Raw genomic sequence first — 26,352 nt, 5'->3', positions numbered from 1 at the left:
TTCTTGCTGTGAGGCACGCGCACTACCTGCTGCGCCACCGTGCAGCCCAATTATTAGTATTAGCTTCTGTTAGTTAGGGTACAATTATTATGCTGTCCCGCATCTTCTGTGCCATGTGAGAGGGTATTTTCAAAGGCTGGAGAGATCGTTTCCAAGAAGAGGAACCGTCTGAGTCCCAATACTGTGAAAAAACTTTTGTTTTTAAATAAAAACCAATGACCATTCTCATCCACTACTCCAATGAAACAGTGTTTCCTGTGCCCCCCCTGCACTAAGCACAAAAACAAAGTTTTATTTATGGTATTCATACAGGCATCTGTAATCAAAAACAAAAAACATTTTACAAATGAGCATAAACATGTGCGTGTGAGAGAACTGTAACAAAGATTAATGTTTTATTATATACAACCACAGAAAAAATGTCCACTCAGGTGATGAGCAAAATCAGTTTGCCATCACTACTCCTGGGCAACTAGCAGACCGGTGTACAAATCCTGGCGGTTTACAACCTGATTGAGTGACGGGGGGGATGGCCAATCACACAGAAACGGCAGAGCCAATCGAGGAGCGTGTGAGCGGTCTAAACAGGCTTCAGCTTTAGCGGCCGTTTTCCGCTTGGTCCTAGTGCCTGGCGCGTCTCTGTTTAATATGGCGCAACATTGTTTTTGGACGGTAAAAACTTCAGGGGACAAAAATGGCGTTTTGAAAAAGTGCAGGGGACATGTCCCCTGCTTCCCCCCCTAAAACATCAAAGGTTGCCTTCTCCTCACTATGGTTCTTATGGCAATGCTAATTCTTTCCTGATACCCCTATGAGAGATTGGGACAATAAAACTGTCCGAATGAAAGGTGCCAGGCACCAGAGGAACCTCAAAAAATCAGATAATGCTGATGGGTTGTAAATTAGACTTTCCTGAAGCAAACTGTGCTGTATGTTTGTGTGCTTTTTCCTCATACTCCAAGGCAACCAAATTTCTATGTTGAACTTAACTTTTGATGTTTTCACCTTACAGGACCCACAATATGTATAATATTGATGTTTTTCCAGTTTCTCTAACTTGAAGAATGACAAAGTTGTAATTTTAACTGTTTTATAAAGTTTGCCTGAATTTCTACCATGGAACCATACTGCCATCTAGAGGTTCATAATAGTCAGGTTGAATACGCTTCACGTGATACATTTATTAATAAGTAACCGTAACAGTGATAATCATTTTGGGCAAATATAGTCTACCTTTCTTTATTTCTTTATTTTGTGTTAGTTATACATTGAGTCATCATACATATTAGGATGAGTATTAGAAATTGTTACCATAATTATCATTTAATGTTGTCATCTAATCATAGGAATTGCCTAACGCATGTTGTGAACAATGTTGAAATGTCATTGAAAATGGTCCATTCAAAATATATGTGATTGACCATAGTGAGAAGCAGATGAGCCCCTCCTATAAATCATTAATTAATTCTAGCTCCATGAGGCGAAATCACACCGCACGCCGCAGACCGTCCCATGTGAGCGACGGCCTATCCATTAGACACACCCTGGAGCGACTTTTAAAACTGCTTGTAGAATGCAGCAGGCCTGAGTTAGTTTTAGTTAGTCTGTAGTTATGTTTTTGTCTTTAGTTGTTACGTCACGTTTTAGTTTTGTCTGTTACTTCTTAGTTGTCTTAGTCTTGTACGGTCGTTTTGCTCTTTAAGTTTTTCCATCTTCGAGCTACTCAAAAGCCATACCGAGTAGCGTGATTTATTTTTCAGAAGACGTGTTTCTATAGTTTTGCCATGAACTTTCATTTTTCTAAGCTAGTCAAATAATAATAATAATTTTGTAGACCCTTTTCGACCGGCCATCGAAGAGACTATCAATTTTGTTGTTATCAGTCTAAAATAATCCTCAACCGAACCAAAAACCTGCAGCCAGCTGTTGATTCTTGGTCTGGTTAACGACCATCTGGAGCCGCATCTTCGAGTTAGTTCAGAGCAGAACTTGCCGGGATGTCATCAACCAAGTAGGCATGCTAAGCAGGTTTGAATAAGAGTTGGTCCGTGAGGTTAAGATACTGCTAATTTATCCAAATTCTCTCAACTACTTGTTTAATCCCTTAACTTTACGTTCGCGTCACTATTATTCCCTTTACAACTACTTCTCACTATCGCCAACCTGTTTTGCCATAAGTTTCTTTTGTGTTATGTCATATCACTTCATATCTTCTGTCGTACTATTCATGATACATTATTCATTACGCATAATTGTGCTTAATAAATGAGAGTTTGATTTAAGTCCTGGTTCAACGGTGTCCTTTTGAGCTGGCTATATATAATCCCTGTATCCAGAGTTCACACTTCACTTCAGCAGTGAATTTCTACATTCCTTCTTAGCTGAGGAAGGTGGTGCCACCGTTTATCAACAGTGTGATGGCTCATGTGTGGGATTAGGAAAAAAAACACCTCAGCACACAAGCAACATAATAAGACATTACAACAAAACTCAAAGACTTGCACATGTGGGAGCAGGTGAGGGTGTTGGGGGGGTAGGTGTCGCAGCACAGACACACTGGGGGGGGCGTGCACGCAGCCACATTTGGGTGCTTTGCAGCAACCCTCCATGCTAAATTGCGACAAAGGAAGGAGGGGGGAAGGAGCCACGAAGGCGCTGAGTTTAAGGGGAGTGCGTGTTATATGTGTCTTTGTGTGCGCGTATGTGTAAGCCCGTGTACTTCATCTCCGCTCAGTCCCAACCCATTGTCTCTTCCATCTGATGACTGATGACAAAGACACAGCCGTAGCCATGGAGACGGCCTCGGAGAGTTCTGATCCAGAAACAAAGTTCACAGGAGTAGAGGGTGTTTGGGGGAGGAGAAAGAGCGTCTTGTCTGCATAACATCCAGGAGAGTGAAGAGATACCGACCTTGAGAAGGCCGGTTATCTCAGGGAGCCAATGAAGATAACAATTTGTTTGGGTTAGGCCAACACTGCAATTTTCATCTGCCTTGAGTCTCTCTGAGTCTCCTGGTGTCTGTAATTCAAATATATCCAAATTCGGTGGCCAATTTCATCTGAGCTGAGCTGACAACTTCTCCAAGTTGGCATCCACCCTGCAAAGAGTTCAGAAGGACATCTTCAACATCCTTAACTGAAAGGATCGACAGGCACACGATCCTCCACCTCTCCCAGGAGTCCATCGTGTATCCAGCTGCAAACGTTCCCTCAGGGCTCACCTTGACCCAATCTCTTTGTCGAGAAAATTTGGTTGATTGCATTGAGAGACCAACTGATCAAATTCATGATTTTAGGTTTTGGAGAAAATGCAGAGAGAGGCTCCAATAGATCAGACACAGACAGCAAAAGACAAAGAGCAGCAGCAGGGCAGATAAGGGCAGGGAGGGAGCGAGAGAAAAAGCGTCTGCCAGAAGAAGACCACTGTGACATTCTCCCCCAGAATACACAGTGGTTGTGTGGTTGTCCTGTTCCTTCTGAAATCAATCACCATCTCCTTGGTCTTGGCCACATTAACCTGCAGGTGATTTCTGCCAGGCCATTCCACAAAATCATCCACCACTGCTCTGTATTCATAGGGTTGGTAGGCAAACTGTAGAGGGTCCAGTGATGATTTCACCTGTGGTCAGAGGTGGGCCAGGACCATACTCTCCAGCACCTTCATCATGAGTGATGTAAGGGCAAGAGGTCGGTAGTCACTGGGGCCAGATGGAGACAGGAACCACGCAGGACGTCTTCTGCAGCACCGGGACTCTCTGCAGGCTCAGGCTCAGATTGAAGAGGTGTCCCAGGATCACGGACAGCTGGCTGGCACAAGTCCTCAGGACTCTGGAACTAATGCCATCAGGGCCAGCCGCCTTGCCCAGGTGCAGCATCTCCAGCTGTCTTCTTACTTAGCATGCAGTCAGGCAGGGGATGGTGCTAGTGGAGGTGGTGCTGTGGGGGACGATGGAGGATGTGGGAGTTGAGTCCAAGGGAGGGATCACCAGGGGATGTTGAGGGTTGGAGAGAGAAAACTTGGTCAGGAGGGGGTTATGGAGACCATCCTGGACAGTGGTGAGATGTGAAGGGGTGGCGGAATGCAAGGCCACTCCTGGCTGTGAGCTAAACCTGTTACGAAAGTGGTTTAGCTCATTGGCCCTCTCAAGGCTGCTGGCTGCTGGTCTGTCTCTTGCCTTGAGTCCTGTGATCTCTTTTATTCCTGTCCACACATGCTTTACTCTGTTCTGCTGGACCTGACCTCCAGCTAGGCATCTCTGCTCTGCCTCAGCTTCTTCCTCAGCTCATTCTGAACACTCCTCAGTTCTTTTTTGTCCCCTGACCTGGAGGCTTGTTTCTTCCTGTTTAGCAGACTTTTGAGTTCACTGGTGATCCAGGGCTTGTTGCAGCGCACCATCAGGGTGGGCAGTGTGGTTGGTCTGTTAACAGAATGTGATGTACTCTGTGTTCCACTCAGTCAGACTGTTAATGTCCTTCCCATGTGGCTCACACAACACATTCCAGTCTGTTGTCTCAAAGCAGTCCTGCAGTGACTCATTAGCCTCCTGAGTCCACCTCCTCACTGTCCTCGTGAACACAGGCTGCTTCTGGACAAGAAGGACATACTGAGGTATTAACAACATCAGGCTGTGATCAGCTATGTTTGGGGGGGGGGGGGGAGGGCTGTGGCACTGTATGCACCCTTTACATTAGCATACAGTAGGTCTAGTGTGGTGTTGTCTCTGGTGGGACAGTTAATAAATTGGTGGAACGTTGGCAGAGTTTTGTCCAAAGTACTGTGATTAAAGTATTTTCAGTAAGTTTAGTAATATTACTAGTACCTGGTGTGTATCTCAGCTTCTAGAGTAGTATTAGTAGTATCAGAACAAGCTAGGTTTTGGATGATAGGAGTTGGCAATTGATCAGTAAGTGTTTTCTGTTGTTATTTCTGGCTCACACTGGGAGCTAGACTGTTAGCAGACTTTGTTATTGTTGTTGTTATTGTGCCATGCAGCACTCGCTCTCACTCTCTGAAGTTCGATGGTCGGGTCAGCTAACGTGGATCACGCCCTCTATCTGTCGCTAGCCAGCGAAATCCTGAAGGGGCAGGTTCAGCCATGCCAATAGGCTGTGAGGGGGCAGAGCTGTGGCACTTTCTGTATTTAACACACAGGCTGCGCTGAAGTGTCAGCAGAAGCATCAGCCTTGTGTGAAGACCCTTTTGTGTAAGGACCCTTTTGGGTAAAGACCTGCGAGTCTACTTGCGCGAGTCCACTGAGCAAGGACACAGGTAACCATCACTATTCTTACACTAATCCTGCTGCCTTTCTGCGCGCACACACCATGTGCTACCAATATATTCTAGTCCTCCAGGGCTTGTGGAAAAAAAAAATGCATTGGCCATAAAAGGCGACGCAATCCTGAGAACCATAACTCACTCAGAAAAACCTCAGCTACTCCCTCTGCTTTTTCCTTTGCTCTATGGAATTGCCAGTCTGCTGTAAACAAAAACAAATTTATCCAAGCACTTGTAAAGCTACATCAAATTCAGATCCTAGCCCTGACTGAAACCTGGATCCATCCAGTTTCCAAAAACTGGAAATTCACCAAGCTTACTCCTCTAAGCAACTGCTCCTCATTTGAATATCGTGCAATTGTAGGTTACTGCTCCCACTAAGCTGTATATATTGGTCGTATATCGCCCACCTGGGCTACTGGGGAACTTTATAGCTGAACTGGACATGCCACTCTCAACCATTCCTGAAGCTGGCACCCCACTGATTGTCATGGGTGACATGAAAATTCATCTCAACAAACCCCATGTGGTCGACTTCCTTTTGACCTCAAACAGGCTTCCACCGTTCCCACACACAAAGCAGGCAATACTCTCGACTTAATTGCAATGCGAAACTGCTGCAGGTCTGTCACCCCACTACATGTACCAGACCACTTTTTTATGAATTCTCCATGTCCTTACCAGAGCATCCTCAAGCTCAAATGGTCTCCTTCAGATGAAACCTCTGGTCCCTCACACCAACTCAACTTTCCGATAAGGTCTCGGCAACCATGCCTCCTCACAATGTTTTCACCTCACTCCCTGTGAATGAGGCAACAGACACACTCTGCTCTTTACTAGCCGCCTCTCTAAACAATCTATGCCCACTCTCATCCAAACTTGCTTGTAAGACCCCCACCAGTCTGTGGCTCATGGGTGTCATCAGAGAGCAACGGGCGGTGCTCAGAGCAGCTGAGAGAAAATGGAGAGAAATCAGAGATCCCTATGAACTCAGTGACTATCAGACTCTCCTATCTGCATTCTCTTCCAACCTGAAAAGTGCCAAGTCCACTTATTATCAGGAGAAAATCAGTAGCGCCAAAGATGATGGGAAACTATTTACTGCTTTTTACTCATGGCTCAACCCCCCACCGCCTCCACCCTCAACTTTGCTCACAACTGATCGATTTGCTTCCTTCTTCACTGATAAGGTTTCGACCATCAGACACAAGGTCTCTGATCCTGACCAAGTCAGTAGGATACCACCAGCTAACACAGCCTCACTCTCCTCATTTTCCCATGTCACAGAGGAGCAAGTCTCCAACGTTCTGCTAGACTCTCGCCCCACTACCTGTCTACTGGACCCTATACCCTCCGACCTCCTGCAGGCCATCTCGCCCACCCTTATGCCTGCTGTCACCCACGTGATCAACTCCTCACTTACAACAGGTGTGTTCCCCACTGCTTTCAAACAAGCCCAAGTAACGCCACTGCTAAAGAAAACACACACTTGACCCAGCTCAGATAGAAAATTACAGGCCGGTTTCACTCCTCTCTTTCCTTTCCAAGACTCTTGAGCACACAATTTTTAATCAGGTCTGTGAATTCCTTTCTGATAACAACATGAATGATCCCAGCCAATCCAGTTTCAAATGCAGACACTCAATGAGACTGCGCTTTTATCTGTAGTGGAAACACTATGATCAGCTAGGGCTATTGGTCAATCCTCTGTTCTACTATTGCTCAATCTATCGCCTGTCTTTGACACTGTTAACCACCAAATCCTCCTCTCCACACTTGCTGAGCTCAGCTTCTCAGGATCCACTCTCTGCTGGTTTGAGTCCTACCTCTCAGGGAGATCCTTTGCAGTTTCTTGGAGGGGAGAAGTGTCTAAATCCCAGTGCTTGTCCACAGGAGTACCTGTGCTTGGACCCCTTCTCTTCTCAATATACACCACTGCACTTGGTTCAGTCATCCGCTCACATGGCTTCTGATACCATTCATTTGCTGACGATACCCAGTTCCTCCTTTCGTTCCTGCCAGACGACCCCACTGTCTAGGCTCGGATATCGGCATGCCTCGCCGATATCTTGGCATGGATGAAGGAGCGACACCTTCAACTTAAGCTGTCAAAAACTGAGCTCCTTGTCATCCCTCCTGGTCCCTCTATACAACAAGAGATCAGTATCCAGCTTGACTCAGCTCTGCTCACTACAGCAAAATCTGCCAGAAACTTGGGTGTCATGATTGATGACCAACCGACTTTTAAAGAGCATATGACCTCTGTTGCTCGGTCATGCTGATTCACTCTGATCAACATCAGGAAGATCAGACCCAAACTGTCTGAGCAAGCAACACAACTCTTAGTACAAGTGCTGGTACGATCATGCCTCGACTATTGTAATTCCTTACCGGCAGGGCTCCCAGAATGCTCATTAAAACCTTTGCAGATGATCCAGAATGTGGCGGCTCACCTGGTCTTTAACCAGCCCAAACAAGCATATGTTACTCCGCTCTTCATATCCATCCACTGGCTCCCAGTTGCTGCCCGCATCAAGTTGAATCCTTGATTCTTGCCTACAAAACTGCCACCAAAACTGCTCCGACCTACCTGAACTCCCTCATTCAGGTTTATGCTCCCTCCCGCTTACTCTGCTCTGCCCAGGAACGGCGCCTAGTGCTGCCACATCCAAAAGGCCCCAAGTCTCTAGCTAGACTCTTTTCTTCTGTGGTTCCCTGGAGGTGGAATTCCATTCATTCTGCAGAGTCCCTCTTGATATTTAGAGAAAGACTAAGACCAAGCTCTTTACTGAACACCTCGTTTCATAAAAAAACAAACAAAAAAACTCTGCATTACTTCGTAGCACTGTCTCGTAGCACCTATGTCCAGTTGGACCAGAAAGTTGCGCTAGGGCACTTACTCTTGCTGTTTTCTCCCTTCTAGAACCTTGCTTGTGAAGTATTAAAATCTTATATGAACGTCGCTTTGGATAAAAGCGTCTGCTAAATGACTAATTGTAAGTGTAACTATTAGTAGTAGTATTATTACAATACCTGGTGTGTATCCTCTGTCCACAGTCAGGTTGGAGAAAGGCATTGGTCTCAGGCTGAATTTGTTGTGAGTGAAGCCACAGGAGGGTGAAGGCAGGATACTAGTATACTGAGAAGAGTCCAGAGCTGGCACAGGGATGGCACTGACCACTGCTGAAACAAATGAATAAAGCAGTCAGTTAACCAAATGCAAAGGCAGCCATACAGTAAGACAGCAGTCAGTAAACCAGGCAGTGACAGTACACAGCAGACAGGAATGTCTCATTTTGGTTATTTTCGTGAAATAAATACCCAACTGAACAAGGCATATGATCATAAATTGTATCAAAATCATATAAAAATGTAATATTGAACAATTCAGACCTGTTCATTGATTAGCAACATCACCCACAATGACAGAAAATTACTGGGAAGGTATAAATGGTACAGCAAAATATGTGACAAATCTGAAAACACTGTCACATCACGCAACACTTAGTTAGTTACACAGACAGTAAACCAGTAAATACAACTATCATCCGAGAAATCGTCCACTCAAAACTCACCAGCTCACTGTGCCAGCCTCTACCTGTTAGTGGATAACAAAGTTTCTGACAGACAGGAAGCAGCAGATGAGGCTGGGGAAAATGATGCACCTCAGGAGATCTGTCTGTTAAACTCCTGAAGTTTGCAGATGACACAATGGTCATCAGCCTCATCCAAGATGGTGACAAGCCTGCATACAGATGGGAGGTCGAACAGCTGGCCCTGGTACAATCAGAACAAACTGCCGCTGAACATGCTCAAAACTGCAGAGATGATAGTGGGCTTCAGGAGAAGCCCCTCAATACTGTCCTCATCACCTTCTCAACAACACTGTTCCACCGTGTAGAATATTGAATTGGAATTGGAATTGGAATTTCCCCTCGTGGGACTAATAAAGGAATATTGAAACCCTCAGGTTTCTGAGATTCCAGGACCTAAGGTGGCCTTTAAACATAGCCTCAATCATCAAGAAGGTGCTATGGAGGGTGTACTTACTGTATCAGCTCAGGAAGTTCAACCTGCCGCAACAGATGCTGATCCAGTTCTACACACAAATAATCCAGTCTGTCCGATGCACATCCAATGTTTAGACTGGAGTCCAATTCCTTGTATGTGCACACATACTTGGCCATTAAGCCAACTCTAAGTCAGAGTTCACTACATTTAGGAAAGCAGTCAGCCAGAGCAGAGAGCTGCTGTACAGAGAGGAACAGAAACAGTCTTTCTTACCGAGTGGTCAGACAAGATAGTGTTCATATTGTGACTTTGAGACCTTGAGACAAAACTGCAGGATGTCAAACTCACAAAGACTGATTATACTACTTCAGGTCACACGCACACGCGAGTGCACACGCGAGTGCACACGCACGCACGCACGCACGCACGCACACACACACACACACACACACACACACACACACACACACACACACTTGATGAGACAGTGTGTGCATTTGTTATCTGTCTCATGCATCCCAGGTTTGTATCTCTCTCTGGGTCTCTTTATTACTGCACATCCAGTCATGCCAGAAGTGTGTTCAACATTGCTTTTTACAATATTAATGTATGTTTATGCACAGTTTGTGGACAAACATCAAAAATAAACATCTGCAGACAGCTATGAACATATTCCCAATCTCATATTGAAAGAAAGTCTAGCAAGCCTGCTGTAATGAAATTATAAAGTTAATCAGAATCATGAATATAATCTGAATGAGAAGTGAAAATAATAAAACAATCATTAATGTAGGACGGCTGCCAAGAGACACCCCCCCCCCAACACTGTGGGACAACACTAAACCCCACATATTTAAATAATATAAATCCACTGTCTCAGTTATTGTGAAGAAGAGAAAAGCAAGTTTCCAACAAAGTACATTCAATATTTCTGTTGATTCCATCAGCTTATCATTACCCTTCTGCAACCAATCTGTTGTAGACTGGCAGCTTTAAGAGCTCTCTCTCTCTCTCTCTCTCTCTCTCTCTCTCTCTCTCTCTTTCTGTGTGTGTGTGTGTGTCTGTGAATGCTTCTTGTTTGCAGTATTTGTGCAGTGATAAGATGTAAAGAGAAGCAGGGTTTGATTACAGCAGTAAGATGACCAGAGTTGAGCAAGTCTGATCAATACTGTTATCAATTAAGAATATTGATGATTTTGGTGCAGTGAGGCAGTGAGCTTGACCTCCAGGTAAATGGCGGTGTAAATGGCGGTGTATGTGTGTGTCTCTGTGTGTGTGAGCGAAAGAGAAAGAGAGAGACATGAGATGCTAAAGACAGAAATACAGATAGAGATTGGGAAAGTTTGGAATTTGGGAGACTCAAAGAAAAATCTAATGCAAGATTTAAAAAAAAAAGGAAAGAGAAAAATTGTAAACAGAAAAAGAGGAAACAGGAAAGAAAGACAAAAGAAAAAATCAATATAGTAACAGAGGGAACAAAATAGGGCAGAAGGGATTAGAATCAGATGGAAAAGACTCAAAAAAGAAAATGGGGGGGGAGTCCAAGGAGATGGAGACAGGGAGGAAAAGCAGAAAAACTGAGATAGAACAATGGAGAGAACAATGGAAAAAAAGTGTCATCAAAGAACAAGACAGAACAGAAAAATAAGAAACACACACACAAAAAAAACAGAAACAAAATAGCAGAAACAGAGACACAGAGTGAAAAAAGCCAGACAGCAGACACAAAGAGGTAAAAAACAGAAGTTAGATAAAGAGATCAGTCGGCTTGCAGAAATGAGATGTGGTGGCAGAAGGAAAAAGTGAAGAAGGCTTTTACTGCTTCAGGAGTGACTGAGAGAAAGAAACAGAGGCAAAGATAGAAACAATGCAGACCCTGCAAGGATTTTATATTCAACACAACCAATCCCACATCATCTGCATGTGGTTGCAGTTTAGTTAAATTCTTTAAATATTTTTTTTTCTTCAAATTGATTAAATTATCAATGATCAGAGTGAATCTTCAAAACAAATATAAATCAAGGCAAAGTAGCAGGTTGTCCACATATGGTGAACTTTTATAGACAGTGACACTTAAGGTGTTACACTGCATCAGAAGTGCTTGTCAGTTGGTTGTATACACTGTAAGAAAAAATCCTAATTTTATGGTAAATGATTCTACTTTTTTTTTTTTTTAATGTTTTTTAAAAATACTATAAAAATAAATGAAAATGCTTTTTCTCCATTTGAATGCATGTGTGTCTGCTGCCCTGAGAGCAGGTGTGTGTGCGTGTGCACCTGTGTCTGAGTGGGTGACATCATCGGTCAGGCCACCTCAAGTTACTGTGGCAACCTCTGAGCCTCAGTACTTGTCTCAGCACTCCTCTCCCACATACACGTATATATGTAGCTTCAGCTGCAGCTATGCAGCTGATTCAAAAGATCAGCTCATCATCAAGCTTTGCAGTGGCTTGATTAGGAGCCACTAAGGAGCCATATTACTGGTGAGTTTGAAATGTAATGCAATGAGTGATGTTGGCATTAGCCACAATGCTATCATGCTAATGCTAACATGAGGTCCTATGAACTTGTTGGTGCACACAGGTTTGAATTTTGATCTCGGGTTGGTGTACTAATATGCTAATGATTAGCATGCTAATGCTAACATGCTAACCTATGGTAAAATGAATATTGAATGCATTCTAATGGTGTTTGAGAACTTTTCAAGGTGTTATTTGACATGCTAATGTTAGCTTAGCATTAGCATGTTAGCATTGTGGCTAACACTAACATGAGGTTCTATGAAAAGGTTTGCCTTTGATATGAGGTTGTTGTGCTAACAAGCTAATGTTAGCATGCTAATGCTAACATGCTAACATATGATAAAATGATTCTTAAATGCATCCTAAAAGTGTTTCAGATCTTTTAATGTGTTATTTCACATGCTAATGTTAACTTAGCATTAGCAGCTGTTAGCATTGTCACACTCCGGCAGTTGCTCCCGTGGCCCTAGCTCAAGCACTGACCACTGTACTTCGGAGCTCGTCAGGATTGCACTTTGTGTGTTTCTGAGCGTGTTCCCCTTTGTTGTGCACAATAAAGTATTTTGCTCCTCGGACTTCTGACTCCTGCAGAGTTCTATTCTTATCGGACTTCAACACCCTTTATCTTTATTGGATTTTTACAATTTTCATCTTTATTGGACATTTCTTTAAAAAAAGAAGATTTCTCTGAAAACAATTGGACAGCTGTTTTTGAGTATTTGGGCCTGATTGTGGTTTGTGCATTTGCCCTTCACATTCCACGACAGGTTGTTGGTTTCAGCAACTCCACTTCAGGCCTTCATTCAACCTGCAGGTAGCATCCCTTTTCTCTTCTCAGTCACATCCAAACACATATTGACACATGATATGATTCATTTACTCAGCAGGGTGAAATATTTTTGGTTTCGATCTGAACTTTGGTGAGTGTAGGGTTGATGGCAGATTACAACATGTTATTAAATGTGATTAAATATACAAGTCTTAAAGTAAGTGCCTGATTGATCAGTGGGAATGATTATTTTTACATCATAATGATATGACCTTTGTTGGCATCTGTACCAAACTGACATGTTTTCTAACATGGAGAACAAGATTTGTAGGCCAGAGCATCTTTGCATCACTGTCATGTCATCAATCACAAAATTGCAGCTTCTGCAGTTTGAATATTGCACTTGGCTATATTGCGACTTTGATAAAATTTTTATCAATTGTGCAGCCCTACCCCTAGTCACCCCAATGCTGTGCATCAGTGTGTAAATGTGTGTGTGAATGATTAGGTCTCCCTGATGAGCTGGTTGGCACCCTGCATGGTAGCACCCACCATCAGGTTATAAATGTATGTGTGATGTCATATCATCAGACTCTATCTGCTCAGGAGGCTGTTGTGGCCTCTGCCTTGTTCTACGGTGTAGTCTGCTGGGGGAGCAGCATCACAACAGCTGACAGGAAGAGGCTGGACAAATTCATCAGAAAGGATAGCTCTGTCCTGGGATGCCCTCTGGAACAGGTGAAGGAGGTGGGGGAGAGGAAGATGACAGCCAAGCTGTCCTCCATGACAGACTCACTGCACTGAGAAGCTCCATCAGTGATAGGATGCTACATCCAAAGTGTGTAAAGGAGCAGTATCGCAGGTCATTCCTTCCTGCAGCTGTCAGACTACACAACAAGAACTGCTGAAAGTAATTTTTTGATAATTTATCTATAAATCATCTGTAAATTATCTGTACAATAATCTGGGCAATTCATCCTGTACATAACAGTCTGCAAATACAATTAATAATTTGATAATGCTTATTTTTATATAATGCTTATTTTTATTAGACTCTTTTGTACATACTTGCTGTTTTTTTACCTTTTGTATATACTTGCTGTTTTTTACCTAATTCTTTTACTGGTGCTGCTGTAAATTGGAATTTCCCCTTGCGGGACAAATAAAGGTATACTGAATTGAATTGAATTTGAATGATAGACATGTATTGCAGAGCGCTTGATTGATAAGACTAGAAAAGAACTATACACGTACAGTTCATTTACCATATTCTTCACTGTGTCCAACTGTGCTTCACACAGCATTATATCACCTGTGAGATTGAGAATGAGAACGTTGAAGAACCAGGAGTGATATCACCGGATGGTGGGGTGCAGAATTAAACCCAGGGACAGGTAGGCAAACTGAGATTGGATTTGTTGCATGAAACCAAGTTCAGATCAGTCGTAATGAGAATGTTTTGTGTGAAGCTGTTGAATAATATTTTGCATGTCCATATTTGATTTGATTGATTTGTTTCATGAAACCAAGTTCAGATCAGTCATAATGAGAATGTTTTGTGTGAAGCTGTTGAATAATATTTTGCATGTCCATATCTCCTGCAGAATATGCAAACTCCACACCAAGGCACCAGTCTGGCACAAACATTGAAGACAATATTTTACTGTTCTAGAGTTTAAAATGATATTTCCCTTTTCTGCAGTAGATTTGGGTTTGGACGTTCACAGTTTGGAGAAACAGGAGGAAGCTACGCCATGTACTGCTGTGGATGGGGTACGCAATAAAATCTATTTTAGCTATCTAAAAAAAATCAATATCAGTATCACACTAGATTTAGAACACCTTCACCTAGGGTTTTAACAATTCAGCTAATTTATTACTTGTTAATTATACCTCCAATAATACCAGCAAAACTGCCTTGAGAATGTTGGTCATATTTTTGTTTGTTTATATTGCCATTTATGATTATAAGCTATAACATGTTCCCATAATACATTTACTTTACTGTTTCATAAGAAATAGAAATACAATGAAAATTGCATTGTTATGCATTCTTTAAACCTTTAAAATTAAAGAAAATATTTTTATCATACTTTTTCATCATTCAAGTTTTGTTGCAGGTATCATCAGAATATCAAGCTGTGTATTTTGCATTATGAATCAAATTGTGTATTGAGTGTATCACTATACCCCTATTTTCACAGCTCACCTTACCATCAGAGAGCCCTTTCCTTTGGCACTAACTGTATAACTTATTCCTGCACATGCTGCACACGCTTAGTGCCAAAGGAAAGGGCTCTCTGATGGCAAGGCAAAGCAGTGAAAATATTCTAAATTTAGTGTACGCTGATATTGATGTTTTTATGTTGGCCTTCTTTAGGTGATTAAAATCTTTTAATTGCTGATCCCATCCACAGCTTCATATTCCTTAGCATTCATGCAAATAATCCTGTCTGCTTCTCCAAACTGGGAGCGTCCCAGCCCAAATCTACTGCACCTCATACAACTCCACTTCAAAAAAGGGAACTATCCCTTTAAGAACATAACAAGCGTCATGCCACAGCTGCACAATGAGTCCAGTGGTGCCAAGTCAAAACAATTGTTAAAAATCTCCTTCCAAATACAAAAAAGCATGTAGTGCTTCAAACACAACATGAACATGAATCCCAGCTTTCTGTGACTTTTCCATCATCCTGGCCAGTAGTATTTGTAACACAATGAGTGTATGCATTATGTAAGTTGGTTGATTATTCCCACAAAACTATTCAGGAAATAGCTCTGCAATCCCATGGCTAATTTAATGCATAGCAACTTTACTTTGATTTTGTACATTAGAGCTGGGTGTATTTCTGTTTTTTACTATCCGGTCTGGTGTAATTATTATGCCTCCACGCCGGTGATAGCCAGGGCTACAAGTTGTACATACAGAGCAAAGGGTTAGCTGATTAGATTTTAGAGGTCAAAGGTCATGGTCCCTGTGACCTCATATCCATCCCATGCTTGTGAACATGGTGTCTCAAGAGTGCCTTGAGGGACATTCCTCAAATAAGGAAAACAGACATATGAATATTATATTCCATTTCTCCCAAGTCAGTTCCCCTAGAATGAAAGACCTTGAAATCCCCAGTGGAAGATTTTTACATCAGCTCAACCCTTAATTACACAGAAATACAGTATGTGATATGGCTTGTGCTTGTCTTGGAGAGATGTTACAGAGGTGTTATTTGGCCTTTAACTTGTTATGTACGTGTTATGTATGTTTATTTCTGAATATTTTTTACATTCTCATTTCCAACAGTGATAACTGCTAATGATGAGAAACTTGCTTGTGTTTTTTTAAATCAAGCATTCGAACAAGGTTTACAGGGGAGAACAGGCACCCGGCAGAGAGACAAGTGCACCATTAGTAAGTATCAACTGCAGTATATAAGACATTGTTATTACTCACACAGGTCTCTCAATTGACTGTCTTTTCACACATGACTTTTGCTACATTTCTGCCATGGTAGACCTGCATATGAAATGCAAATTGAAATCCTACTAGTGTAGTGAAGTGAATGAAGCTAGTGAATGTTACTCTGTCCTTTTTCCCTCCCCCACCACCAGATGCACCAAAGATCCAGCTGATTACTGGCAATTTGAAGGAGGATTCTTCTTTATCTGCTACGTTGCATTGTCACTTCTGGTACCGATTCATTGACCTTTTGTGGTATGTTTTGATTTTACTTAATAATACACTGTATAGTTGGGAGTTCTAAGACTGTAATGCTTGTCCACCAATATTAACAGAATTATGGTATACAGAACCTCCAAGGGCAGCTCTACCACCTAACTGACAAGATAGACACATGGAGAAATACAATTTTTTGTTTTTAAGTTCCAGTTGCTTGAATAACTGGTTGATATTGTCAATTTACATCTGAATACATTAAATAAAAGAGTTTTAGAATCAATAGCGATGTGCATTTTATTTGTAATTAAATTTCCAACCCCACTTTAATTGAAACTGAAAATCTTTAGATGTATCTATTCTGTATTTCCTAAGTATGTTTTCAGTTAAGGATATTTCACAGTAATCTTTAACATGATATTTTTAGTCAGTACAGTAGCAGATGGGCGTGCGTGGATTAAGTCTGGGTGGGCCTGATCACCACTTCGACAAAACTGATAAGGTCTATGTTATAGTGATGGGAATTCCGGCTATTTTAACAGAGCCAAGTGGCTCCTGAGATTTTTTGTTGCTTATGTAGATGTTACATGATGTAAAATTATGTTATTATTAATTATTTAAAATTAATTACTAATTTACAAGACATACTTTATATCAGATTTTACTGCATTTCCTGCGGTCACTCACTCATTCTTGTACCTTTCCAGCGTTTTGTCTGTCGGCGCGTGCCTCTACACACTGAAGCCACCACACATTAAGTAGTTGACCAATCACGGGCAGCTTGAATGTAAAAAAAGTTGAGAAAACAAACAAAATAAAGCCCAAAGCGGTTTGCGGTTCGTTCACTTCAAAGAAGTATAACCGACACATCACTACTGTTTTATGGTAGAAAGTGTTCAGACGTGTTAATCAGCACCTACCTAATAGGGGGTTTGGGGACTAATCCCCGATTATTATTATTATCATTACTATTTTTAAACTGGGCTGTTAAACATGCAGTTGAAATGGAGTTTGAAGGAAGAGCGATTGTCTGACACGAACGAAGTGGATGGCTGGAGTGGAGGAAACACATGTGAATGCAGTTTATGCACCTTTACTATTAATGAATATCTATATTTTAAACTCCAAAAGAAGTCATGGCACGCACCTCCTTGCCTTCAAAAATGAATTTAGTCCACGGTGCTCTTCTGTCCTCTGCAGCTGGGAGCCGATGGAGCGATTTGTGCTCCTCTTTACAGTCAACAACAGAACAAGGCCTGTTGCGCCTGGACATAACACAGCGCTTTCGATAACCTAACAGCGGATCTGTGAGAATGTGGCGCTGGGTGGAGAGACACCAGGAGCGCCGAATTCAAACGGCTTGTGTGGAAGCTGTAGGCAGGGTGCTTACAGAGAATCGTATCTCACTCAAAAAAGTGTGGACGGTCTTATTTCACACTTTGTATGCGTGTGGCAGCACCAGAGACCCAAAGAAGTGAGTTTTTCATAATATGGGACATTTAACTGTGAAAATCATATTATTTATTTATTTATTTATTTATTTTTTTTTTATTTCTGATTGGGCGGGCAAGCTGTCAATCAGGGCGGGCGTATGCCCCTGCAGTAAAGTAGTTACAAAATGTATTACATTAAAACTGTAATTCTACAAAAACTGAATCATTAAATATTGCAGCTTGTACTTCTGCAGGTTTTTAACTTTATTTTACATATTTACACATTAAATCTAAACACAAAGACAGATGATTTTAACCTTTTTTTTATGCAGTTTACAATCTTGAGCATGTGTTAACACATTTTATTGAAGGCATTAGATTGTAATAAGGAAAAATCTGTAAAATAATGGTATTTTTCTGCAGAACCTTTAATGAAAGTTTAATTTTATTTGAATTAGATATATTATTATCGCTATTTTACTTGAATTTTGGGGATTTTGTTTGGCAGCCGCAGCTGCCAGTCATTTGACTGTTTTTTAAAGGTGTTTTTAAGGTTTATTAAAGGTGTTTGATTGTAAAAAAAAAAAATAATTGAAAAATCTGTAGAATAACGGTATTTTTCTGCAAAACTATTAGTATTGTCACTTTATTAAAAGTGTTTAATCATAATAATTTAGGAAAAATCTGTAGAATAATGATATTTTTCTGCAGAAGAATTTTTGAAAATTTCTGTACATTTCATGTTTTTGCACTTTATTTGAATTAGGATATTTTACTTTCATTTTAGGGTTCTTGTTTGGCAGCCATAGCTGCCAGTCATTTGACCGTTTTTTTTACAGATTTTTTTTATGGTGTGTCTTTTAAATCCATTCCAGCCATACGTTTCTAATGTTGGAATTGGGAGGTTGTGTCCAGCCATTTTTAAAACTTAAAAAAACTGACAATCTGATATTCATAAACATTTCGACCTCTGATTCATCGACTGTGTGACTGTGACTGTGTGTTTTTTTGAATACTTGATTTATTCATTTTCAGAACAGAACATCAAGGTACATAACAACCCAAACAATTACCCCCCTCTTCCCACCCCCTCCCCGAAAGCAGGTTGGGGAAAAAAAAAAAAAGGGTGAAGGCTGTACTCTATAAAAACAGTTTCTATGGCCATCCATGACTGTAATAAAATTATACAGACAAATAAATATTCAAACATAATCAGAACATTGAGGTGTCATGAGGGTCCTCTCCACTGTGAGAAATGATCAAGAAATGGTTGCCATATCTGATAAAATCTTTCCAATGAGCCTTTCTCTTTCCAATGAGAGCTCAAATCGATTTTTTTCAATAAATAAGGTGTTTGAGAGCTCTGTAAGCCAGGCTTCAAAATTTTCAATTCAATTCAATTCAATTCAATTTTATTTGTATAGCGCCAAATCACAACAGAAGTTGTCTCAGGACACTTTCCATATAGAGCTGGTACAGACCAAGCTCTTTTATCTACAAAGAAACCAACAGTTCCCCATGAGCAAGCACTTGGAAAGCAAAAACTTGGAGATACATCGTTGTTCCAGACTTTAAGAATGATTTTCTTAGCAATAACCATCCCATACTGTATTGACAGAGCCTTCCAGCGGCTTAGAGTCTTGAGCTGGTGAGACCAGCCAAGAATGCCCATCTCTGAGTCTGGAAAGAGATCATTTCCATAAACCTCCGAGTAGAAGTGAAAAACTTCCCGCCAAAATCTATGAAGTTTGCTGCTGAACCAGAACATATGTGCTAGTATACCATCAAACTGCTTACATTTTACACATAGTGGTGAAATGGATAAAAAGGATGAATGCAGTTTAACACATGAATAATGGAGTCTATGTATAACCTTAAATTGAATTAGCTGGTGTCTTGAGTTAATTGAGCATGTGTGTATATTAGAAAGACATTTACACCATGCATCCTCTGAGATGGTGGTACCTATTTCCTTCTCCCAACACTCACTCAAATGTGTACTTGGAACGGTTTGAGCTGCAAACACATTTACAAACATGGACACCAGCTTTTTGGTCTCAGGTTCCTTTGCTAGAAGAGAGTAAACTTCGTCTGGGGAGTTAAAAGATTCAAATTTTAAAATGTTTGCTCTAGTATAGTTCCTGACTTGCAAGTACCTGAAAAAATGAGATGGTTGTAAATCAAATTTGCCTTTAAGCTGGTCAAATGAAGCGAAGACATTGTCAATATACAAGTCTTTCACAGTCACAAGGCCTTTCCCTTTCCAAAAAGAGAAAACAGGGTCAGACTAAGATGATGATTATAACAAATGGGGGCAAAAATAGAAGTGTTTATTAGTGCTGTGTGATATGGACAAAAATTTATATCCAACATAGGTAACTTTATATCCCGATAATGATATATATCCCAATATAGTATTTTTACTTAAAATTCTATATACACACATGAAATGAATGCCAATTCCTCTGATCTTTTCTCCTTTTATTTATAAACACATATTTTATATATAAAGGGACAAGACAATTAAAAAACTATAAAAAGTCTTTTTAGTGCCAGAGTCCCTTTTGTTACTACTTTCTGTTTTGTTACTAGACAATTAAAAAACAATTAAAAATAAAATAAATAAAACATAAATATCAAATGAACAAATACCATTCAAAAATATCTGGTAGTGCAATTAGTTTCATCACTTCGTGGTTTAACTTTAGTAGTTTGTCGCATTTTAACGCTGTCTCTGTACTGTTCTTCATGCCGTGTCTTTAAGTGATAGAAAAGATTAGATGTGTTTGAGTTGCTAGTGACGACTTGGCTTGGCTTGACTTGGCGGCATGTTTTGCAGATTACTGTTTTTTGGTCGGTGTCTGTCTTTTTAAATCCAAACCAGTGTCAAACAATGGAGTTTCTATTCCCTCTTTCCGGCACCAATTCCTCTTTGGGTTCTGTTGGTTCAGCGTCCCCTGTGCTCTCCATCTCTGCTATGTTGTTTACATCTGTGCCCCGCTGGCTCTCGCACGCATGGCTGAAGACGTTAGCAGTGTCGTAACGGAGTTCTTGTAGGTGACGTAAACTGCTACCGCAAAGCAGTAGCGTTGCCGCAGTTACATTAGCCGAGCTAACCACAGCCCACATGTTAAAATTACATTATAAACAATAGAGGATTATATCGTACGGTAGACATTTTTCTGTCACACTACGACACATATCGTAACATTGCACAGCACGAGTGTTTATTAGATTAAATGTTTTCTAATTTGGTACTACACCTTTAATGAGCATTCTACTATAAATCCAATCCCTTTAAATGGTCCAGGACTTCTCTTTGATGTATTGAGTAGTGCTGAGAGGGAGGTACTAGTGATGTTATGCTCTATAGCCAGCCATGATGGAGTACTGTCATTAGATACTACAGGGTAAGCTTGCTGCCAATATACAAGTGCTCGTGCATTAGCTGTCCAATAATAATGTTGGAATAGAGGGAGCACTAGTCCACCCAGTTCTTTTGACTTGCAAAGGTGCTTCTTACTCATGTGATGTGATTTATATCCCCAAATGAAAGGCATAATGATTGAATCCAATGTTTTAAAAAACTTTTAGACAGAAAAACTGGGTATATTCTGGAATACGTACAAAAATCTGGGTAAGGTCACCATTTTTATAGCATTAATTCTGCCAGTCATTGACATGGGGAGTGTTCGCCAAAGATCAATATCACTTTTAAGTTTATCAATCAGAACTTTGTAATTCAGTGTATAAAGCTGATCAGATTGTTTGGGGATTGTAGTGCCAAGATATTAAACATGGGTCGTCACTTTTACCGGTAGATTCTTGAGAAAGTTGGGGTCTAAATCCTCGCTCAGAGGCATAAATTCACAATTTTGCCAGTTTATAGTATATCCTGATAGTTTTCCAAATTTTTTAATTTGGTCCAATAATGGTAGAATGGATTTTTCAGGCTGCGACAAGAACAGGATTATGTCATCAGCGTACAATGCTATATAATGATCTATTTTGCCCAGATGTATAGGAATAATTTTTGGATTACCTCTAATGCTTACTACAAGAGGCTCAATACACAAAGCAAACAACAGAGGGCTCAGAGGGCAGCCCTGTCTAACACCTCGGGACAGGTTGAAAGGATGAGATCTGTCTAAGTTAGTGAGGACTGACGCAGTTAAAGCATTTCTACCCATGAACTAAAACCTCAAAAAACTAAAACCCAAGCCAAATTCTCTTATTGTTAACAGCATATATTTCCAATCAACCTGATCAAATGCCTTGTGTGCATCAAGTGTAACTACTGCAAATTTTGACTTGTTTTGTTTGCTATACACAATATTTAGTAATCTACGGACATTGAAAAAGTGAAATCTCCTCGGAATAAACCCCACCTGGTCTGGGTGTATAATAGTGGCAATATGTTTATTCAGTCTATTAGCTAAGATTTTGGTGAGCACTTTAAGATCACTACCAAGAAGGGCAATAGGTCGGTAAGATCATGGATCAGTCTGATCTTTATCTTTTTTCAATATCAAAGAAATGTTTGCTGTATATAATGAATCTGGTAATTTTTTATTCTTTATTGATTCTTTAATCATTCTCAGTAATGGGGGGGCACATTGTCAATGAATGCTTTATAAAAATCAATGCCAAGGCCATCAGGGCCAAATGACTTTCCGCTTGGGAATTCCTTTATGGCCATGACAACCTCCTGTAAAGTAATTTCAGCATTAAGTTCATTTTGCGCATTGCAATCTATTTTAGGAAGTGGGAGGGAGCACAAGAATTGAAGGATATCCTTTTCTGCTGCAGAGCTTTGAGATATGTATAAACTTTCATAAAAGTCCCTGAAGCACCTATTTATTTCAACAGGATCTGTAACAATAGAGTTTGTCTGATTTTTAATTTCATGAATAGTCCTGCTAGCCTGTGCCCCTCATAGCTGCTGTGAGAGAAGAGGGCCAGGTTTGTCCCCCAACTCAAATTGTTTATGCCTCACTTTCAGCAGTAAAGTACTGATTTGATGAGAGAGAATACTATTATATTCATATTTTAACTTAACAATCTCCTTCAGTGAAGATGAAGATGGAGCCTCTTGATACTGTTTTTCGAGGAGGGAAAGCTGCAGCTCTAAAACTGATAACCTTTGTCTCCTGTGTTTTTTTTGTGCAGCCTCATAGCATAAAACAAAACCTCTTATCACAACCTTAAAGGCCTCCTATAAAGTTCAGTCTGAGACCTTGCCTGTGTCGTTAAAAGCTAAATAGTTCTTTATTGAAAGTGAGTATTTTTCCCCAAAAAAAATGTCATTAAGAAGATTTGGATTAAATCGCCAATTGTAGTGGGTTTTTTTTCCACCCAAAGTCCATACCTATAGAAACCGGGCTATGGTCTGAAATTAAGATGTTGTAATATTTAGATGACTTAGTTATTGCTGTTAGCTTAGAATCAATTAAAAAAATTGTCAATCCTTGTGTATATATATTGTGAACTTGTGAGAAAAAAAAGAATATTCTTTCTCTGTGGGATTGTAAATCCTCCAAATATCAACCAGGTTAAGCGACTTCATCAGATTATTTAGCAAAATTGTGGAGTCTGAAGGACTAACTGGGCGGGGTGAGGACCTGTCTAAAAAAGTATTTAAAACACAATTGAAATCACCACCAGCAATCAAGTTGGTTGTTGCTAGGTCAGGTAACGGAAAACACCTCAGAAAAAAAAGAGGATTGTCAAAATTTGATGCATATAAATTAAGGAGGGTGACATGAACAGTCAAAATAGTGCCAGTCACAATTATGAAATGACCATTTGGACCTGTTTTAGTTGAGATGTGTTGGAAGGGAATATTCTTTTTCATTAAAATTGCCACACCACGTGCCTTGGCAGAAAAAGTAGACTGAAAGATTTGTCCTATACAGCTACATCTAAGTTTTAAGGCCTCCGTATGTTTAATATGTGTCTCTTCAGTATGCAAATCACGTGAGTGAGAGAATATCTTGGCTCTCTTGGATGAGTTATTTAAACCTCTGACATTCCAAGAAGTTACATTAATGATGTTATTCACCATATGATCATTCTTTGGGCCACTCATGACACCCCTACAACATAGAAAGGCAGGATGCCATTGTATACAAATATAATGAGTACAGCATAAACCAAACTGAAAGAAAATACCCCCCAGTCTCCATGCTTTGCCTTCCCTAAAGAAAAGGGGTAATGTAAACCCCACATAGCAGTTGAGCTGCTGAGAAAGGAGCCTATACATGCAGTAAAGAAGCACAAAAGCAAAAGGCAAACTAACACCTTATCCCGTCTTAACCCCTTACCACCCTCCTTTAGGTGAATTGTTAACACTCCTTTTAAATCAAGCAATTGCCATCTAGAACCTATTTTTAAGTTTCTAAAAGAATTAAGAATAAAAAATGTGAAGCGTAAAAGGCAGCACTCTTGCAAGCCCCCCCCCCCCTTTTTTCTTTTTTTTCCCTATAAAAGCAAGTAAAATTTTTGTAACGTATGATCCAATCCTATAGCGACAACAACAAGTAACAGTGATGTTACACAGACGTCATAACGTTAAGGCAACATAACTGAACATAGACTCTGGGTCTGAGTTCTGTAATTATTGCAAGAACATGTCGGCTTTTGCCTCACCATCCATTTGGTCCATTTGTCCATAATGAAAAATCAGTTGCATTGGCGGTACCCGTCATTCGGTGCCTTCAGCTACGGGAGGCTGTATGTGTTTGTCAACATAGGTAGCTGCCTCTTTTGATGATTCAAATATTTTGGTTTGACCAGCATGAGTAAAAATCAGACGTGCAAGAAACAGAAATCCGTGCCGGATACCGACCTCCTTAAGTTTCAGTCGAACTGCCTCAAACTCCTTCATCACCTCTGCTGTAAGGTCCGGGAAGATACTGATGCGCTGCCCATCATAATTTAGTGGACCTTCCTTGCAAGCCACCCGGATTATCTTCTCTTTCATGGCGTCGTGGTGTGTCCTGCCGATCATGATTCGTGGCCAGTTGCTTGGTCTGCCGATGCGGTAGGAACGGTCCACTTTAATTCCCCGCGGAAAATGCTCAGCTCCCAGGAGTTTAGGTAACAAGTCAGACACAAAGTTGGTTGGCGAGCCTCTTTCAATTTTCTCTGGCAGACCCACAATTTTAATATTTTGTCTCCTTGAGCGGCCCTCTAAATCGTTCACTTTGGCTTTCAGAAGTTTATTTTGTTCACACAAGTCATCATAACTTTTTTCCAGCTTGGCCAGGCGTCCATTAAACTCTCCGTGCCATTCTTCCAGGTTTATAATGCGAGAAGTGTTGGAGGCGACAGCATTTTTAACTCCAGCGAGAGTTATCTCCAAGTTGTCAAACCTCGCGTTCATAGAGTTTTCTATCCATCCAATGGCCCCCAGAATGGGCAACAAGGAGTCACCCTCCTCCGGTGCATCTCTCTGGGCATGCTTGGGGCTGGCCGAGCCAGGTGAGCTAGCATTAGCCAGCTCGGTCGGCAGATTGTCGACGATCTCTGAAGGAGACTTGAATGTTTTCTGAGTTGGTTTCTTAGGCTTGACCATTCTTAAAAGTTTTATAAACAAGTTTCAACATAGAAAAGTGCAAAAAGGGAGAGTTAAATAATTATATCAAGTTGGAGTGGAGGAGCTGATAAAAAGCTCAACCAATTACATCACCAGCTCTCTAGTGCCCCCGGAGGTGAGAGAGTTACCATTGTTTGAAGTTCTCTCACTCGCTCCCATTTTCCATTCTTTACAGAACAATTAGATACAGAAAAAAATAGATCAGAGTAGAGGTTGGGTCAGTGTACTGCCAGAGGAATACTGAAAGATTTTCCTGTTTCCACACACACGCACACACACACACACACACACACACACACACACATTTGTGAAAACACACAGGAGCAATTATTGCAATTCCTTACTATCAGGATGCCCAAATTCGTTGCTGAATATTCTCCAGTTGCTCCAGAACGCTGCAGCACGTGTTCTGACAAAAAACAGGAAGCGAGATCATATTTCTCCAATACTAGCCACTTTGCACTGGCTCCCTGTAAAGTTTAGAATAGAGTTTAAAATTCTCCTCCTTACTTACAAAGCCATAAATGGCCAGGCACCTTCTTATCTTAAAGAGCTCATAGTACCTTATTGCCCTACTCGAACACTGCGTTCCCAGAATGCAGGTCTACTTGCAGGTTCCCATGGACAGTGGCTGAATCTGGATTGTGGATTTCAGCTGCGTCTCCTGCCTTGGCCCTGCCTGACATCCACTGCAACTGCTACTGCTGTTATTACATCCACTGTCACTGTTACTGTGATTGCATGTCTGTCTCTCTCTCTCTCTCTCTCTCTCTCTCTCTCTCTCTCTCTGACTGCATTTCTGTCTGTCTGTCTGTCTGTCTGTCTGTCTGTCTGTCTGTCTGTCTGTCTGTCTGTCTGTCTGTCTGTCTGTCTCACTCTTCCTCTCTTGCTCTTCCTCTCTCACCCAACCAGTCGAGGCAGATGGCCGCCCACCCAGAGTCTGGTTCTGCTCGAAGTTTCTGCCTGTTAAAAGGAAGTTTTTCCTCGCCACTGTCGCCAAGTGCTTGCTCATGGGGGAATTGTTGGTTTCTTTGTAGATAAAAGAGCTTGGTCTGTACCAGCTCTATATGGAAAGT

General features: G+C 41.0%; 1 protein-coding gene across 7 annotated transcripts in view; it reads right to left on the bottom strand.

Moving 5' to 3' along the window:
* dcc (DCC netrin 1 receptor) overlaps window positions 1-26,352 on the bottom strand; it is a 427,309-nt gene that overhangs the window by 61,674 nt on the left and 339,283 nt on the right. For 4 of the 7 annotated variants that reach the window (XM_070989802.1, XM_070989805.1, XM_070989804.1 and 1 more), the window contains exon 26: window positions 8,308-8,457. In XM_070989802.1, the coding sequence (XP_070845903.1) occupies window positions 8,308-8,457 (150 nt within the window). The remainder of the gene's footprint in view (window positions 1-8,307; window positions 8,458-26,352) is intronic. The other 3 variants (XM_070989803.1, XM_070989806.1, XM_070989801.1) reach the window with 1 other exon arrangement.

This window comes from Chaetodon trifascialis, chromosome 20 (assembly GCF_039877785.1).
Source record: "Chaetodon trifascialis isolate fChaTrf1 chromosome 20, fChaTrf1.hap1, whole genome shotgun sequence".
Lineage (NCBI taxonomy): Eukaryota > Metazoa > Chordata > Actinopteri > Chaetodontiformes > Chaetodontidae > Chaetodon > Chaetodon trifascialis.
This window is presented reverse-complemented; position numbering and strand designations above follow the sequence as displayed.